Genomic DNA, 19,523 nt, shown 5'->3' on the forward strand with positions numbered 1-19,523 from the left:
TCAAGACACAAAATCAAAAGGCGGTTCGTTTTCTATGTTATTAAGGGAAGATTTGTTTAATTTGCGGGGGTCCTCGGGAGTCCACACTTTAGCCGTTCTGATAATGTTTTGTTCTTTCAGTTGTTTTTCATCCGTCCATGAGAGGGAATGTCCTGCAAGTGGAGGCAGTCCGTAATCTGGGTCACTGGGGGAAGGAGGTCCTGAAAAAAAAATCGAGAAATAGCAATGAAATTTCATTCCACGATTCCACATAATCAAGGTACATGTACCTGAGGCTATCAATCACTATCACTGCAACATCAGACTTATCCTTATATAGACAACAGATATATTTTGAAACGGATCATCATTGTTAGCAAGAAGTACCGTAATCATGCACACATATCGTAGCTATGCACACACATAATTATGATTATAAAAACTTCCTAGGGTGGAGTGGCTAGCGCACATTCCTCCGGTGGCCGATGCACTTACTGGTGCCCCGATGGCAGATGATGACTTTCTTGGGCTGGCTGTGGCCGTCACTGCCGGGGCTCCTCAGGGGCAGGTCAGACTGCACGAGCTCGCTGAGGAAGTTGATGTAGCCGATGGCGAGGCGCAGTGTGTCCACCTTGGACAGCCGCTTCTCGTAGGGCAGCGTGGGGATGTGCGCGCGCAGACCCCTCGAACGCGTCGTTGATGGACTGCATGCGCCGCCGCTCGCGCACATTAGCCGCCTGGTCGCAGCTGCTGCAGTTCCGCCTCGGAGCGCGCCCGCCTGCGCCTCCGCAGCGCCCGCCACCGCCGCCGCCGCGGAGCCCCGCAACCCCGGGACAGGGTGCACGCGGCGTCCCCGCACTCGTATAGGAAGCCGGCGGAGGACGAGGACGAAGAGGAGGAGAAAGAGAAGTTGCAGTCCTCGCCGCCTTCTGCCGCTCGCCCCTCCTTATAGTACTCGTGCATCTGGCCGGCCAGGAAGTCTACTCGTCCGTCCAAGAACTCATCGGCGTCCAGGTGGTCGCGGGAGGACTGGTCCGTGAAGAAGTCCTCCTCATCGAAATAAGGCGACGGGAAGGCGTCCAGCCCCGGGAAGTGCTCCAGCACCGCATCCATGGCGCTGGCGTTGCCCGGTTACAACCGCCAGCAGCAGCAGCTCCGCTCCGCCTCCAGGCACCTTGTCTGCACTTTGCATGAGCTGCAGCTGCACGCGAGGATTCTTATAAGTACATCCAGAGGCGCGTGCCGCAAAGCGGAGGACCTGGCCATCAGAGCGCGCCTCGCCCCCCTCCTCCCTCCACCTGCAGTGCTTTATTGCACCTTGCGCTGCGATGCGGGGGCGGAGGCTAAGCTGAGCGAGACAGTTCCCCCTCCCCGCCTCTCCCGCCCGTCCCCACACAGGTACCTGCCAGGGCAGGGGCTTGGGGCAACCGTGGGCGCTTGTACAGACTGACAGGGACCTGCTCGACCCATTCTGCAACTCGAGCCACACCAGTGCGAAGGCTAATCAGTGCCCCGGTTTTGTTCGCTAATGCAAAAACCCTAAAACAAACAAACAAAAAAAAAAAAAGACACAACATAAAACCTTCTTTCCTGTTTAGAAAAAAAAAAAAAAAACGAACTAGGCTAGGGACCCTGTCATAGATCTTAAATCCAGATCTAATAGATTCACCTGAAACTTTTGCGAGCAGAAAGGTATTTTCCCCCTTTCTACAGAACCTGAATGTAACTCGCTTTGAGCTACTTTTGGAAAAGGCGTGAGCTGAATCCATATAAGCAAATTTACAAAGAAACTGTTAATGCTAGTATATGTTAGTACCCCCAATTCATTCAGCTGCCAACAGTATTACAGTGTATTACTTCTTCCACTATCATACTCTCTAATCGCATTCTTCAGAATTGTCTTTTTTTTTTCATTACAAGGAAATATAACAGGCAACATATGCCTATGATTCTCAGATATTTATTAGCATGCGTCTTGCTTTTGTTCAGAACCTAAATCACTTTTAGCAGCAGCTTGCTTTTTTACATTGATGTCACAATTGTAATCTAGTAGTTTCACGAAGAGGTATCACCTACAGCTTGTATGCTAGCCTTTATTTCTCACTATAGAATTACTGTAGAGAAAGTGGAATGGACTAATTTTTTTTTCGTGACATATTTGCTAAGGATGGGAAGCGCTTTCTTTTTCAAAGATTCTTTCAGCATAGAATCTAGATTTTTGTGAGTGAATACATTAAATAGCTTCTCTAGATAAAATAGAGTTGTAATTATCCTTTAGTTGTTGTTCAAAGATTCTAATTTAAATCAGTCGGATTTCCCATTCCTTAACTCTCCTCTACCCTTGACCCCCTTTAACTGTTCGCAGTTTATTAAAAAGTCAGCAGCTGGTCTGGACAGTCAATAAAATCCATTCAGGCATCATCACAACGAGCGGGACACTGAAGACAGTGCAAAAATCTCTGTCACTTGTACGGAAATTAATATTTTAACCCATGCACTATTTGGGATACAGCAGTAATTTGTAATACATACATAAAGAGTTATTTGTTCTTCGTATGATGATCAGTTCCAGAAGAAATTATCCGAAAACCTGGCAAGGGAAGCTTTATTCAGGAAATGAGTGGATTCTTACCTAGAAAATGCAAATCGTTGGCTGTCACCAATCAAACTAGTTTAAAATGTAGTCAGTGGTAAAAGTTTTGATGCAGGCTGTACTTTTATCCAAAGACCTTATGTGAACGTCTAAGTCGTGCTCCAAGTATGCACAACCTTCTATAAGACTATATAATAAGCGCAGAAGTAAATCCTGAGACAGTATATGAGACTGACAGTCTCCAGCTGGGGAGCAGCCAGTTTGTTGGAGCATTACTGAAAGGGACGGGTTGGAAAGATCGGCTTCGAGCACAGTGGAGGGTCCTGATATAAATCTCAAGACAGTACGTGGATCAAATAGTGTAGGGAACTGGAAGGACCTCCGCTGGTACCAGGAAGCCAAAAATTGAAAGACTTTCTGTAGGCTGGCAGCTTCTCCCCCTATGATCTAGGCGAACTATCAACCGTTTCGGGGGGTTTTGTTTACGGGGGATGGGAACACAGGTTATCGAGTTGGTTTGCCTTTCCGAGACTGTTCCAAAATGCTGATACTGAACAGTTTCGACATTTTCCAGAGCAGCAAATTCCTACATTTCGCGTCAAACTCCTACATTTTCAAAGCGTGCACTTTTTAAAAATGGAATCCTGCTTGTCTGCCATAAACCAAGAATATGAGTTCCTTCCGCATTCGGCGGCCCACTTTAGCTAGCTTGAGAAACACACCTTTCTAGCCAAACTGTCCGTGGCCTTGCAGCCAACACTCTGACCCCAAATGAACTGCACGGCTAGGATGCACCTCGTTAACCTCAGTCTGGCCCCCGTATACACTTAAAAATACACCAGCATTTGTAAACAAGTGACCCTGGTGAATGCCTCCGTTTTCGTAGGACAGAATAGATAAAAGAAGCTGGATCCTCATCAATCAAGAGGCAAGTCCTCTGGTCAATACTTTCTGTCTGTGGCAGCCGGAGGTTCCCGGAGCAGTCAGCACTTGGACAGGGACTGACCATTGGCTCAGATCGGCCAGTCAGCCACTGTCCCCAAGTCATGTGATCACTGCGACCCTTCTTGCTCTTGTCCGCTGCGGAGACACTTCAAAGACCACGTGGACCTCCCAGGGGGCACACTGGGCATCTGCACGTTTCCTGCATGTTTAAGGTATAGCTGAAAATGCCACACTTCTTTCTTCCACAGGCCAAGGTTCATTCAGCTTGTTACAGTGAGATTAGGTTAGCAATCATAAGCTGCACTGTGCAGTCTAGCAAAGTGTACGTTTAAAAATGTGTATATAAAATATGTTTATGATTTTTAGGAGTCTGTTAAGTGCATATGTGAAGAACACTGCTGGTTCCTTGCCATAGAGGTGGCAGTTGAAACAGTTAAGCCTTACCTACCTCTATTCTGCCAGGATCTGCTAATTTTTCTGCCTGGCAGCAGTGACAGAAAATTTCTGTGGTATTTTGCAACTACATTCAAAGTAGTTTACATATATTGAGGTACTTATTTTGTACCAGGGGCAATGGAGAGTTAAGTGACTTGCCCACAGTCACAAAGAGCTGTAGTGGGAATTGAACCCAGTTCCCCAGGATCAAAATCTGCTGCACTAACCACTAGGCTACTCCTCCACTCAGACCCTAAAGCAGCTACTATACCAAAGTGAGCAAGGATTGCTATTGCTTAAGATAAAATTCTCAAGTCTAGGTCTAATGTCAGGATATTGTCAGTCTACATTAAAACTGTACCCTTTGTCCATTGTTTAATGTTTGAAATGTACCCATGGTAAACAGTAATGGAGAAAGGCCTTACTTTCTAAATTCAGCAGTTTTAAAATTCCTTTCAATAGTCTAGGCCACAATGGACTCAAAACTGAGCAGTCAAGTTACCTCAAGAACAATTGTGCTTGTGATGTCAGAAACACAGTCTATGAACCAATCATGAGATCTCTTTCTCAAGGAAGGGTATCTGTTGCGTTGCACTACACATGCTCTCTAGTGGTATCATTTATTTTACAGTAGACATGATAATGCCAAAATTGCTATTCACCAAATTTATTTATTTATTGCTTTTGTATCCCACATATTTGCAGGCTCAATGTGGCTTACATAGTTCTGTTAACATTGTCATTGCAGGGTGTCAGTTACATTTAATATTGTGCAAGGTTAAATAAGGGTAGAAAGAGGAAGGAAAGGATTGATTAAGGTAGTTATATTAGGTGAGCTATCTTGACTGAGTGGGCTGTCAGGTGAATTAGTGTGGCTATTAGTTCTCATTGTATGCCTTGTTGAAGAGATATGTCTTCAGAGATTTGTGAAAGACATTTGTATCATCGATTGTTCTCAGGTCTGTAGGCAGTGCATTCCACAATTGCGTGCCCAAGTATGAGAATGTGGTAGCGTGCATCTGCTTGTACTTTAGTCCTTTACAGCTGGGGAAGTGCAGGTCGAGAAATTTGCGGGATGATCTTGTGACGTTTCTTGGAGGTAAGTCCATGAGGTTTAGCATGTAGGTTGGGGCATCTGCGTGAATGATTTTGTGAACCATCGTGCAGATCTTGAACATAATGCGTTCCCTAAGTGGGAGCCAGTGGAGCCTCTCTCTTAAGGGTTCATATTTAGTTTTTCCAAATATGAGTCTGGCAGCAGTATTCTGGGCAGTTTGTAGTTTTTTGATAATCTGTTCTTTGCAGCCTGCGTATAATGCGTTGCAGTAGTCCAGATGACTTATTACCATTGACTGTACCAGGGTACGGAAGATGTATCTCGGGAAGAAAGGTTTTACTCTTTTAAGTTTCCACATGGAGTAGAACATCTTTTTTGTTGTGTTTTTCACGTGGTCATTGAGAGTGAGGTTTCGATCAATGGTGACTCCAATCAAGTTTTTTGAGACAGGGAGAGAACAGTATGGTGTGGTTATAGTAGAGAAGTGTTTTGTGTTATGTTGTGAGGTGAGTACAAGACATTGTGTTTTTTCTGCATTAAGTTTTAGTTGGAATGTATCTGCCCAGGGTTGGCATTATTTGGAGGCTTTGGTTGATCTCGTTGGTGATTTCATTTTGTTTGAACGGGATGTAGATTGTGACATCATCTGCATATATGTAGGGGTTGAGGTCTTGATTGGCTAGCAGTTTGGCCAAAGGTAGATTTATCTGTAATGGAATGCACTCTCAAACATAGTCGATCGAGTATAGAAGGTGTTTCAGATCATTATGGACCTGCTTGATCTATAGTACCAGTGAGTCTCTTCCCATATCTCTGCAGCGATGCTGCAGGTAGAACGAACAAGGTAGGCCCATGGTAGACTCCAACACTGCATTTACCTGGGTGACCATCCAGCTTATAATCGAACGAGAAAAACGCCCAAGTTCCGACCTAAATCGGGAGATGGGCGTTTATCTCACAAAAACGAATAACGCGGTATAATCAAAAGCCGATTTGGGACGCTTCAACTGCACTCCGTCGCGGATGCGGACAAAGTGGACGGGGGCGTGTCGAAGGCGTGTCGAAGGCGGAACTGGGGCGTGGTTATCACCCGAACAGAGATGGGCGCCCTTCGCCGATAATGGATGCGTTTGTAGCTAGAATTTAGGGCACTTTTCCTGGACCCCTGTTTTTTCACGAATAAGGCCCCAAAAGTGCCCTAAATGACCAGATTACCCCCAGAGGGAATCGGGGATGACCTCCCCTGACTCCCCCAGTGGTCACTAACCCCCTCCCACCACAAAAAAATGATGTTTCACAACTTTTTATTTTCACCCTCAAATGTCATACCCTCCTCCCAGGCAGCAGTATGCAGGTCCCTGGAGCAGTTGTTAGGGGGTGCAGTGGACGTCAGGCAGGTGGACCCAGGCCCATCCCCCCTACCTGTTACAATTGTGCTGCTTAATGCTTATTAGTCGTCCAACCCCCCCAAACCCACTGTACCCACATGTAGGTGCCCCTCTTCACCCCTTAGGGCTATAGTAATGGTGTAGACTTGTGGGCAGTGGGTTTTGAGGGGGATTTGGGGGGCTCAACACACAAGGGAAGGGTGCTATGCACCTGGGAGCTCTTTTACCTTTTTTTTGTTTTTGTAAAAGTGCCCCCTAGGGTGCCCGGTTGGTGTCCTGGCATGTGAGGGGGACCAGTGCACTACGAATCCTGGCCCCTCCCACGAACAAATGCCTTGGATTTATTCGTTTTTGAGCTGGGCACTTTCCTTTTCCATTATCGCTGAAAAGCAAAAACGCCCAGCTCACACATTGGCGAATAAAACATGGGCGTCTATTTTTTAGCGATAATACGGTTCGGTCCGCCCCTTCACGGACCCGTTCTCGGAGATTAACGCCCATGGAGATAGGCGTTTCTGGTCCATTATGCCCCTCCACATCACCAGAGTATGAAGCACCACCTACATCACAGTATACATTCTCTGTTTTTACCAAGCATACTAGATTATGCCCCTGCACAGACACATCTAGGGGTTGCCACCTGGAAGTCATGAGACTGGGGGGTGGAGAGGAGAATTAACCTCATCTGAAAAAGATCACTTGGAAGAATGTGTTGTTTATGGACCACCCCAGCATTTTTTGATTAGGATCAAGTTGGTCAAAGGACATATTCAGTGGCACCGTTTGGTTAGTGCTATGGGATATCCCACTCACTAGCATTTAATCCAGTTAGCAGCGCCTCCAAACCAGATAAGTGCTTTGAATATTTGCCCCATAACTTCCAGTTTTATGCAGTGCATGCAGGTGTCTATTATAAGATTGAGGCCTTTGATGTGGAGGAGACAGTCTCTGATGAGTTAAGTTTGTGCTTACCATAACAGCCTTGATGACTGTCACTCCTAAGGCAGAGTATACTGGGTATTTGTAAGAGGTATGCTGATTGTGGTACAAATGGCATTTAAATTTAGGTGCCCTATTATAGAATGAGGGGGTCCGTAACCAGCCTGTTTATCACACCATCCAAAGGTTTTATGATTTTAAATGCTGCACTTCTCATCAAGCGTGCATGCAACATGAAATCAAATCCAACATTTGATTTTAACATGGTGTCAGGAAAATCATATGAAAGTGCTTTCAGGGTAACACCTTTGCTAATTATCAAACCAATTTTCAATTGTTGGGTTTTCTGGAGAAGTATTGCTAGAGAGGGAAAGTATTAGTTCATCACTTGTGTCAATAGTCTGTCAAAACAACTTATCAACTGTCTGCTTACATTGCATAATTCCAATAATTCCTCCTTGGCTTTTGGCAGATTCATTATACCTTTGTTCTAAGACTGGACCCATAGCAACACTACTAAATTTGTGTCATCCTTGCTACACTGTGCAATGACTTTTTATAAATTCCTTATGCATGGAAGGTAATCTTTCTTTCATAAGAGAAATTGAGCAAAGTACAGTGATCCCCAATATGCATAATTGATTTGGTTAAATGCAAAGACAAGATTAAAGGCACAGTGGAAAGATTTCCAGTGTAGAGTCCAATTTCAATCCCTATCTGCAGGTATTAGATTCTTTCCTCCTGGTTACAATACTAAGAGAACTTTTCTTTACTTTACAGTTTTGGGACAAGGATGTACTGTACCTGAATGCTTATGAGTGCTGTCTATACCCAGCTGTGGTATAAAAGCCAATGTTATTGTATTATCATTGTATTCTACCTTGAGTTCATTGTAGAAAAGTGGTCTAGAAAGAGAAAAAAATATATTTGCAGACTGCAGATGTGCTCACATCCTTCCTGAAAAATAGGCCCATTTGTTCTGAGTAACTCATCTCTTTTCCTTGTATCAGGGGCGTAGCCAGACAGCAGATTTTGGGTGGGCGTAGGCAAGAAGTGGGTGGGCACCAAGTGTTCTCCCCCTCCCCCCCAAAAAAATATCTAAGCTGGTGAGAAAATGTTTCTCTCCACCTTGGCAGTCTGCAGCAGGCATGCGCTGAAAACTGAGCATTCACAGGTGCCAGTAACGTGGAGCACACCATTTTCATTCCCATCAGAGGGAAGTCTTCAGCTGGTAGAGCTTGGAATCCCCATCAGCTACTGCTAAACATGTGCTACTGTTGGGTGGGCCTGAGCCCTAAGTGGGTGGGCCCTGGCCCACCCAGGCCCACCTGTGGCTATGCCACTGCCTTGTATCCCCATTATTTTAAGGTTAAGACTGCATCCTGGTACACTCCTGACATACTAGTGCCCGATACTCTGTCATTAGGAGCATAGGACTAGTAGTTGTAACAATCCTGAAGGAAACTAATCTTTCTAGACTGTGATCACATCAGACCACGGCTTTGGCAGGGCAGCAGTATTAATGATGTAAAGGGAAGAGCAGATCCAAGAAATTAATGTTGGTACTCATTAATCAAAGCTTAACACTGTTCCTAAGTGTTTTGCACCAAGGGCCAGCTCGAGGCATGGGCCAGGTGAGCACTGGTTCAGGGCACCAAGTCTCAATGATGCCAAAAACCTACCTCACTGGCTTTGCTACAGCAGCTGCCCCCCCCCCCTTCTCCTGACGAGCACCCCCTGACTTACCTTCACAGCTGCAACCCACATCTTCCCCCCTGCAGGGCCACCTCTATGCTCCTCCACCTCTTTTGGGGCCACTTTTGCCCCCCCCCAAGTTGGCTGCTAGAATTTGAGTTGCCCTTTTGGGGATCTGTCATGTCAGTACAGTATTGTTAATGATTTGCCCTACTTCTGGCAATTACAGGGTAACAATCTCTTTGTAGGGCCTTTCCTCTTCCCCAGGTACTGCAGCCAATGGGAACATCCTGGGATCCTCTGCACTAGGAGTCCTCCCTGATCTGTTCAACTTCAGGGCATTTAACTCCAGCCTGGTCTGAGCCCTGCCCCTCTGACTCAGCCTCAGCCGACTAGCGTCACCTGCTTAAGGTGACTGAACTGCATCATTAGTGAGGGAGTGTTCTTCACTATATAATCCACTCCCTCCCAGTACCAAAAAACTTAGACAGTGATCCAGCTATGGATAGAGAAAGTGCCTTTGTGTAATATGTAAACCACTTTGGATGTACCACAGAAAGGTGGTATATCAAATGCATAACCCACACCTATTCCAAAGGGCAAAAGTAATGATGCTAAAAGCATGAAGTTCTGTGATCCAGGTACATTTGTCTGAAGAATATGCTATTGAGAAGAGCCAATTGTCCTGGTTGTGGAGTATGGGATGAGAAAACTGGCTAAAAAGAAGGGAAGGCTGAAAGATTGGATTTGATGACATAATACAAGAATTTTGTATGGAATTCTGTAAGGTTCCAGAAGCAAATGTTCAGATCTGAAGAGAGGGGTAATGTGATCATACTTCTTACAGCTATGGATGAGTTTAAAAGCAGTTGTAGTCTACATAATTGAACATTAGGTAAACCAATAAGAAGCGAGTTATAGTAGTCCAGTTTTGAGGTTACTTATACCTGCAGCTCCAACCTTTATGCTGTTTCCTCAACTCCACTGAATTACTTCATGGCATGCCTGGTACTGAGATGACATTAGAATCAAGCTTTTTTTGAGGGGGGGGGGGTGTTGTTGAGTTCCCTCTTTCAGAGTGGGATGCACCTGAGATCTACTTTTTTTTGCCAGCGAGGAGAATGCAGAGCTTCAATTTTTCATTTCCCCTACATCTAGTTCTGGATGCCTTGGCAAGTCCATGAACTTGGTTGTTTCTTTATGTCTATCCTCCCATCCCTCTCATACCGAGAACTCTATATAAGTTCCAACAAAGCTGCAGCACCATGATTATCACAGTGCCTTATTAGAATTGACCAAACTAGTACCCTCTTCTTGTAAGTTTAGCAGTTTGTTTATGTTTATGAGATTCTTGATATATTGCCTTTCTGTGATACAACCAAAGCAGTTTACATATTACATACAGGCACCATAGGTATCTTTCTTGTCCCTAGTGGATTCAAATTCTAAGTTTTGTACCTGGGGCAATGGAACATTAAGTGACTTGCTGAAGTCACAAGGAGCAGGAGTAGGAATTGAACCCACTTCTACCTCCTCCCAAGTTATTCCAATTCTCAGTTCTGGTGACTCAAGAGGAGGGCCATCTTCTTCATCCAAACCTGAGGTGTCTAGCCCTCATAGCCTGGAAATTAAGCAGCCTCTAGTATCTGCTTTCTGTGTTTTGCTTCCTGTCCAAGACATTTATTTATTTATTTAAAAAATTGATAGCCTGTATGATCTATCATTCTAAGCAGATGATAGATGGGGAGTACAATAATAATGGGTGATTTCAATTACCCAGATAATGACTGAGTAAATGTAACATTAGGGCATGCTAGGGAGGTAAAATTCCTTGACAAAATCAAGGATTGCTTTGTGTAGCAGCTGGTGCCAGAGCCAACAAGAGGAGGAAAAATTCTAGACCTAGTCCTTAGTGGAGCGCATGATCTGATCAGGAGGTAATGGTGCTGGGGCCGCTTGATAACCGTGATCATAATATGATCAGATTTGATATCAGCTCTGGAGAAGTACACACAGGAAATCCAATACATTAGTATTTAACTTCAAAAAGGAGACTATCCTGCTTATTTTCGAAGGAGAAAGGCAGCCATCTTCTGACACAAATCGGGAGATGGCCGGCCTTCTCCTAAGGCCGGCCAAATCGGTATAATCGAAAGCCAATTTTGGCCGGCATCAACTGCTTTCCGTCGCAGGGCCGGCCAAAGTTCAAGGGGGCATGTTGGCAGTGTACTGAAGGCGGGATGGGGGCATGGTTAAGAGATGGCCGACCTCAGCTGTTAATGGAAAAAAGAAGGCCGGCTCTGACGAGCATTTAGCTGACTTTACTTGGTCCTTTTTTGTTCATGACCAAGCCTTGAAAAGGTGCCCGAACTGACCAGATAACCACCGGAGGGAATCGGGGATCACTTCCCCTTACTCCTCCAGTGGTCATCAACCCCCTCCCACCCTAAAAAAATTTTTAAACATTTTTTTTGCCAGCCTCTATGCCAGCCTCAAATGTCAACAGATTTATTTTCCACTGAACATAATTAACTTTGTATGAACTTGGCTGCTAATAGTGTGCTGAACTAGACAATGTTGGCACATTCAGACTGACTCTGTACAGTTCTGCAGGAAGGAAACCCTTCCCTCATTAATCAATACCTTCTCTGTGAAATAGTAAATGCATTTTTATAATATACCACTGCGTTCCACAAAACAAAAGGAGCAAGTTCCCACATGCCATGTTTTTTTCTTTTGATGTAGGCACAGGAAAAAAAGACTTTAAATGCTCCCAGGTTTCAATCTAATTCATGTTTAATGTGGGATAAAATGCCATAAATAAGTAAATAAATAGATAGATAGAAACTGAATGTTAAGCACCTGATTCTCATAACACAATGTCTGTTTAGTGGCCCTTTACCAGGAGAAAAGAAATCTCTGCATGGATATAATAGTACTAGGCTGTCCCTTTAACCAGCCCCTCCAAATGACACAGATATTACCTTGATTTTTTTTTTTTACAGTATACTCCCCTCCCCACCCATCTGCCTATTCCAGACCTCCTCCCCCTTCCCCCGAGCACATACCTGAAGCCACCCTTGTGATCTAGTGGAGTCTTCGGGGCAGGAAAGATCCCCAGTCTTTCCTGCCCGCTGCTGACACTGACCCTCTTGCTGCTGCATGTTCTTTAAAATGGCTGCTGAGACTTCCAACAGCGGCCTTGCAAGACTTCAGTGGAAGTCTCGCGAGGCCGCCGCTGGAAGTCTTGGCAGCCATTTTTAAAGGGTGCTGCGGCAGTAAGAGGGTCAGCACCAGCAGCGGGCAGGAAGACTCCACTAGACCACTAGGGTGGCCTTAGGTATATGCCAGGAGGGCACCCTGCGGCTCGGGGGAGGAGAGGAAAGAGATCACGGCAATGGCAGGGAGCAGGAGGGAGTGCCATGGGGCCTCTGGAAGTGTGAGGCCCTGTGCAATCGCCCCTGTCTTAGACCGGCCCTGCTTATTTCTTAGAAACAAAGTTTGTTCAATTGAAAAGAATCTGCTTACTCGTATCCCTGAGCATCTTGCCTGTATTGAGCAATAGTCACAGCACAGAAGAAACAGGGCAGCAGCAAACAAGGAATTAGACCAGATAACATAACTTGAGATTCGTTTGGTCAAAGGCTCTACCTCCAGCTGCCTTAGCAAAAAAAAAGGAATCAAGCCATAGAACACAGCTGAATTTCCTTTGGCAAAGACTAACCTCTAACTACCTTTCACTCAGTGTGGAAGAAAGACAGCAAGGAAGAAACAGGGTAATAGCAAAACAAAGGAATTAACCAGAAAAAGTACCTGAAAGTTCATTTGGTCTGACCTCTAGCTGCCTTTCTCTCCCTGCAGAAAAAGACAGGAAGGAAGAAAGACTAAACAGCAGCAGGCACAAAGGAAGACAGATTCAAGATGGCCGCAGATGTGGCATGACCTGTTTGTTAGCTCTCTGAAGTTTACCTGTTTTTGGATATGCCGAAGAGAAGGGGCCGTCCTGCTTCCACTGTCCCTCAACAACATACCCTTTCTACCGGAGGAATTCAACCATATCTTCAGAGACCCTCAGTTCCAACTTCTTCGGTGGAAAGCCCGCTGAATCGCACCGGAGTGAATGGAGACCCCGGTGTGTCTCCAGGGCTAGAGCTGTCGCTCAGCCCCGAAGCAAGAGTACCTCCCCCACAACCTTCGAGCTGTAGTACTCCACTGTTGGCGCCCTCTATATTGCTTTCCCCAACAGGGGTGGATGAGGAGAGGCGGGAGGCGGTACAAACAACTGGAGTAGTCCAGGCAGTTGAGGAACAGAGATCCCAGATGGAGCTTCTAGCGACCGCTGGAGAGCCGAAGGAGAAGGAAGCTGTATGTTTGGAGCAGACAGAGCTGACGGGAACGACGGAGGTACAGTTCACACAATTTCCTATTACTATACTTAATCCTAAGGAAGTTACACTAGATTCCTTATGGTCTTTAATTGTGGACCTTGGCAAGGCATTAAGTCCTCAAATACAAAAATTATCGCAGGACTTCGTGTTGTTAGAACAAAATACCAAAGTATTGGATTCGAAATTAGAACAGGTAAAGCAACAATCTAAGGATCACGAAGAAGAAATTAAAAGATTACAAAATACGCAGGAAATCTCGATTAAAGATTTAATTTTCCTACAGAGAAAGACAGAATCCTTAGAAAACTCAATTAGGAGTAATAACTTACGTTTTCTGAATTTTCCTAAACAATTGACAGTAACTCTGAGAGAAATGCTGAGGAGATATTTAAAGGAAATATTGGGAGTAGCTGAAGGAGCTATACCTCTGTTTTCACATATTTATTATTTGTCTTCGAAAACTCAAACAGACCGTGGTAATCAAGATCTAAATCTCTCAGGAATACTTGAAACATCAGATAATGATTTAATTATTCCATCAACACTAATTGCAACAGTAGCCTTGGCTCCTGATAAAAACTGGATAATGACTCTGTTCATTAAAAATAAAGAAAAAATTGTTTATGGGACAAAAAATACAAATTTTTCTGGACCTTGCAAAAGAAACACAAAAAAGATATCAACAATTTCTCTTGATGAAATCTGGTGTTCTTCAATTAGGGGCTATGTTTTTTTTTTAGGTTTGTTTATTTATTTATTGTATCCCTTGTAAATGTGTGGTTAAATATCAATCAATTAAATATGTCTTCTTTGAACCTGCCCAACTAACATCTTTCTTAACATCTAAGAATAAGTAGTATGGGGGGTAGAATATTCTCTCTTGATATATTAAAATAGAACCGATTTAAGTAAGGTATCATGCTAGCTATTTATTTAAAGATGTTTATAATTTAATTATTTACTCCATTGTGTAATATCTTGAATCTACATAGAGGACTTGAGCAAATACGGCAAAACTTTATTTTGGATAAATTTATGCTGTGCTGATATTTTCTTTTCTGTACAAGTGTATACTTGAAAATAATTAATAAACATAAATAAATAAATAAATAAATAAAAAGCAACAGGCACAAAGGATTTAAACCAGAAAACATACCCGAGGATCAAGCCTCCAGCTGTGTTTTAGTTTCTACGTGGAGCAAAGTGAAAGTAATGTAGGAGAGAGCTCGCCTAAAGCAACCCTGGAGCCACAATTATAAGACGAAAAGATCAAAACCAAACAAATGAGAAGAGAAGACCAAAGACAAATATGGTCCCCGGACCTGGAAAATTACTGCCCTACGCTGAACACCCTGTGCCAAGAACAGGCGCACAGCAGTAAGGACAGCATGCTCCCGACTTGCTCCCAGAGGATGCAGTCTGTCGGGAGTCCCTCCTTTCTCATCTCTCTAAGGCTCCATGCTGTACTGGGGAGAGTTCAACAGAGGAAGAGGTCACCGGAGGGTGTAGATGGGGGAGAACAAGAAAGCAGCTGAGAGGTATGTAAAAGAGGGCCCAGTGCTCTCACACAGCTCTCTTTATGCTAGTCTAGTCAGTAGTGAATTTAGCTCCGCGCCCTCCCCAAAGTATCCCCCAGTCAGCTCATAGGGAAGCCTGTGATGTCATTGCATGGACTCTGAAGCTCTGCAGGCAGAGAGAGTAGGTATATACAATTGAGGGGGTGGAGCGAGCCGCTGGCACTGAGCGTGGTTGCAGCCATGTTACATGCGGCCTCACTCGTCATTCAACTCGGCCCGCTATATAAGAAAATATGTCAACTATACACTGTAAAGTGTTCAATAAATAAATATTGTATGTCATTAAAAATAGAAATAAAAGATATCAAAATTAATATTGCAAATGCAATGTACAAGGATCAACATCACAATCTAAAAATATTCAAGACAAATAAAATAACCTAAAAGGATAGAAAAAGGGGGTGGAAAAAACAAATACATCTAGATGCCAGTATCAAAGATGGGACATGGAAGGTTTTGGATGTGAAGGGGTGCACCTACATGTGGGTACAGTGGGTTTCTGGTGGGTTTTGAAGGGCTCACATTTACCACCACAAGTGTAACAGGTAGGGGGGGGGGGGGGGGCCTGGGTCTGCCTGCCTGAAGTGCACTGCACCCACTAAAACTGCTCCAGGGACCTGCATACTGCTGTCATGGAGCTGGGTATGACATTTGAGGCTGGCATAGAGGCTGGCAAAAAATATTTAAAAAGTTTTTTTTGAGGGTGGGAGGAGATTAGTGACCACTGGGGGAGTAAGGGGAGGTGATCCCCAATTCCCTCTGGTGGTCATCTGGTCAGTTCGGGCACCTTTTTGAGGCCTGGTCATAAGAAAAAATGGACCAAGTAAAGTCACCCAAGTGCTCGTCAGGGACGCCCTTCTTTTTTCCATTATGGGTCAAGGACGCCCATGTGTTAGACACGCCCCAGTCCTGCCTTCGCTGCGCTTCCGATATGCCCCTGTGAACTTTGGTCATCCCCGCGACGGAAAGTAGTTGAGGATGCCCAAAATTGGCTTTCAATTATGCCAATTTGGGCAACCCTGGGAGAAGGACGCCCATCTCCCGATTTTTGTCGAAAGATGGGCGCCCTTCTGTTTTGAAAATAAGCCTGATAGGGTCTTAAAAACCAATAATAATTTTAAATGAACCAATGAAGCACCTTCATCACACCCATAACAGACTCAAAATGACTCAAACCACAAATCATACATATGGCAACTTGCTGTAGTACCTGCAACACATGAATTCTAGCTAACATAGGCAGGCTGCACACACTCACACTCCCGACCCTCACACATAAGGCACACAGTGACTGGACAGAATGCAAATTTTGGGGGGAGTAAATGGCCACAGCTTTATTGAACACATTAAATTGAACACATTAACTTATAACCCTAGGAAGCACCCGAGACTTGAGTCCAACATATTAGAGACTTTCTCTCCCCGCCCTGCCTCACCAGCTAGGGAGCATGACTCACTGGTCCATGTGGAAGCCAGCCATATTCTCTCCTCCAGCGTGGCCACGTGTCTTTCCATTTTTACACATAAGAGCTGGCATAAGTCAGGCGCTGCATGTAAATTAAGGTATTCCATTTAGCATAGGCATGGGTGGACCCAGACCCACACACTTTGAACTCAGGCCCACCCAGCAGCGACACAGCTGTGATGTGGTTGGCAGAGATCCTCAAGCCCCGCCAGCTGAAGACTCCTGGCATCTCCCCCCTCCTCTCCTAAGGTGATCGGGGTATTTTATCTGCACTCCCCCGATCTCCCATACCTTTTAAGTCCTTTAGTTCTTCACCAGCAGTGAGCAGTGACTCATACCTACTGCTCACTACCAGCCCCAAGCAGCGGGTATGAGTAGCTCCCACCAAACAACTAAAGGACTTAAAAGGTATGGGGGGGATTGGGGAGTGCAGTTTAGAGACCCTTGATTGCCTGGGGTAGGGTTCTCATGTCCATCTATTTGAGGCTCAGGCGCACCCAAAATTGGGTGTCTGGCTACACTCCTGACCCTTGTATGTGGGAGCCCCCTATGTCCCACCCATGCTTCTTCCTTATGTGCATCCCCTTGCAAATATGCAGTATATAAGTTAAGTAGGTATTAGTAGAATAGTGCCTATGTACCTGTCATGAAATGCCTAACCACCCACCTGGGGTTACCCTGCGGCCACTCAGAGGGTCTATCCCCAGCAGAACTCAGGTCCACCTGTACCTTCTGCTCATGCTCTATACTAGCACCCTCCTCCCATCGACTGGATCACAACCGCCTCTGGGCAAGTCTCCCGCTCTCAAATTATCCCCAGTGATTTCTAGGTTACTGGGGCCACACTCCCAGTGGCCCCACAGTTCCCAGAAAGCACTCACAGACCCAACACACAAACCACCAGGATTTTTTATCAGTCCAGACAGGCAGAATGAACAAACATGTTTATTCTGAGAACTTGGAACAGTGGACAAAAAAATGTGCATTTAGCAAACAGTAACAAGTAACTGAAAAATGGATCAATTAGAAAACTAAACATTTGTATACTTCCTAGAAAGTACCTGGGGAGATCAGGACATATATAGCTGTTCACCAGTTATCAAATATAACTATTTTTCACAGGGCTTCAGCAAAGAGCTCTCTCTCTCTCTTGCTCTCTCTTCTCCCGGGCTAAAATTGAACTCAAAACCAGTAAAGTCCAAATGAGATGAGCTCCTGGGTCAATCAGAGCCCAGGCAACAAGATTTCAAATATAAACTGTTTCTTGCTTCCTGTTTGTGTCAAACTGCAGAAAAAATACTCATGGGCCAATGATCAGAAGCAAATGCAGGTGCTAGAGGCTATTAGCGCCATCCATACTAGTGCCTGCGTTTGTTACCACCCCATGATCAGAACCCCCAAGCGCATGAAACAACACGCTCGCGGGCTCTGAATGTAGTTAGCATGCAAATGCATGCAAAACAGGGCTCTTAGCACAAGTAACATGCAAATGCATGCTAAATGTATTCCTCCCCAGTGATCAGTGAGGAGCACGCCAAACATTGGCGCGCTGTCTGCAGCAAACCCTATGCCAGCTTGGAGCTGTTGTTAGGGTTTGCAGACCATTGGGGAGGAATGTTGAGCCCTGTCCAGTATGCATTTGCATGCTAGCAGGCCCCCCATTCCCCCCAAAGCAGCCCCCCTGCAGGAGCAGGAACCCCAACCCCCTACCCTAAGCCAATGACACAGGGGCAGGAGGACTGGCGGACATCTAGTCCCCTCGATTCCCCCCACAAGCTCCCTTATATGGTGTGAAGCCCCACCCAGCGCATCCCAGGATGCACTGGGCAGGGCTGGGCACTGCAAAGTTTGAGTGGAGGAGTGGCCTAGTGGTTAGGGTGGTGGACGTTGGTCCTGGGGAACTGACGAACTGAGTTTGATTCCCACTTCAGGCACAGGCAGCTCCTTGTGACTCTGGGCAAGTCACTTAACCCTCCATTGCCCCATGTAAGCTGCTTTGAGCCTGCCTTGAGTGGGAAAGCACGGGGTACAAATGTAACAAAAAAAAATCTCCAGCCCCCCTGAACTTGTGTCAGGGAGGGTCGGGGGGGGGGCTGGTTCAGGGTGGGGGTTTGGTGGGGACACTAGGCCACCAGGGCCATGCTGTTTGGGGTCTAATGGTCCCACGGACCTCCAGCCCCTGTGTTTGACAAGCCCAGACCTGTCAAACAAGTGGAGGAGGATTGTGCCTGAGTGCACAATTCTCCTGCACTTTACCCTAAGATCACAGATAATAGCGTTCATAAATTTGCATGCTATTATCTCTGATCATAGGGGCAGTAAAGCCCCGCGCTGTTCCAGCGCCATTTTTAGAGCGCTGTTTGGAACAGCGTGGGGCTTTCTATCATCTGGGCACCAGTTCTCTGTAACAGCTTTACTGCAAAGAAACACCGTCTTCTGACCAAATAGGAGAATACTTCAGAATATAAACAATACAGGAAAATATCCAAAACATTTTACAGGCTTAAAACACACTGTTTCTTCACAGTACGCTGCTAACATTTCTGTAGATATGCATGCACATGCGCACCTAATGCCAGTAATCTAAACATTTATGTGCATAAATGTCAGTGTGCTGGTTATAGAACTGAGGCGCCATTGATGTTATGGAAGGCAGGTGCTATGGCACAGTTCAGATTTTTAAGCAGAACTAATATGAACGATATTACAGAGATAGGGTTGTATAATCCTAGAAGAGTGAAGAAGATACAGCACAGTGCTGAATGTTGGAAGCACTTGAGGGATTTGGAGTGTTACAGTAATATTTACAGGGGTGGAGGATGTGGGGCTATATGCAGAGACTCATAAATCATGGGGCTGTACAGCAGTCAGAAAAGAGAGTTCATGTGTGAAAAATAGTCATCCAGTAATAGGGTCCTGAATATTTAGAAATGTTAAACATGTGAGGTACTAAAGCATACAACACTACAGAAGTATATAGTAGATAGCATTAACTAGGACTGGATATAGATGCCATGATAATAGAAACTTACATAAGTACATAAGTATTGCCATACTGGGAC

At 45.1% G+C, this 19,523-nt stretch overlaps 1 protein-coding gene across 1 annotated transcript; it reads right to left on the bottom strand.

The window, feature by feature from the left end:
• PTF1A (pancreas associated transcription factor 1a) lies at positions 1 to 1,137 on the bottom strand. Its single transcript, XM_030189919.1, is given in 4 exon segments — positions 1 to 200; positions 475 to 661; positions 663 to 719; positions 721 to 1,137. Coding segments are annotated over 4 exon segments (816 nt in total). The 5' UTR covers positions 1,093 to 1,137.
• Positions 1,138 to 19,523: the final 18,386 nt, after the last annotated feature.

Source organism: Microcaecilia unicolor, chromosome 1 (assembly GCF_901765095.1).
Source record: "Microcaecilia unicolor chromosome 1, aMicUni1.1, whole genome shotgun sequence".
Lineage (NCBI taxonomy): Eukaryota > Metazoa > Chordata > Amphibia > Gymnophiona > Siphonopidae > Microcaecilia > Microcaecilia unicolor.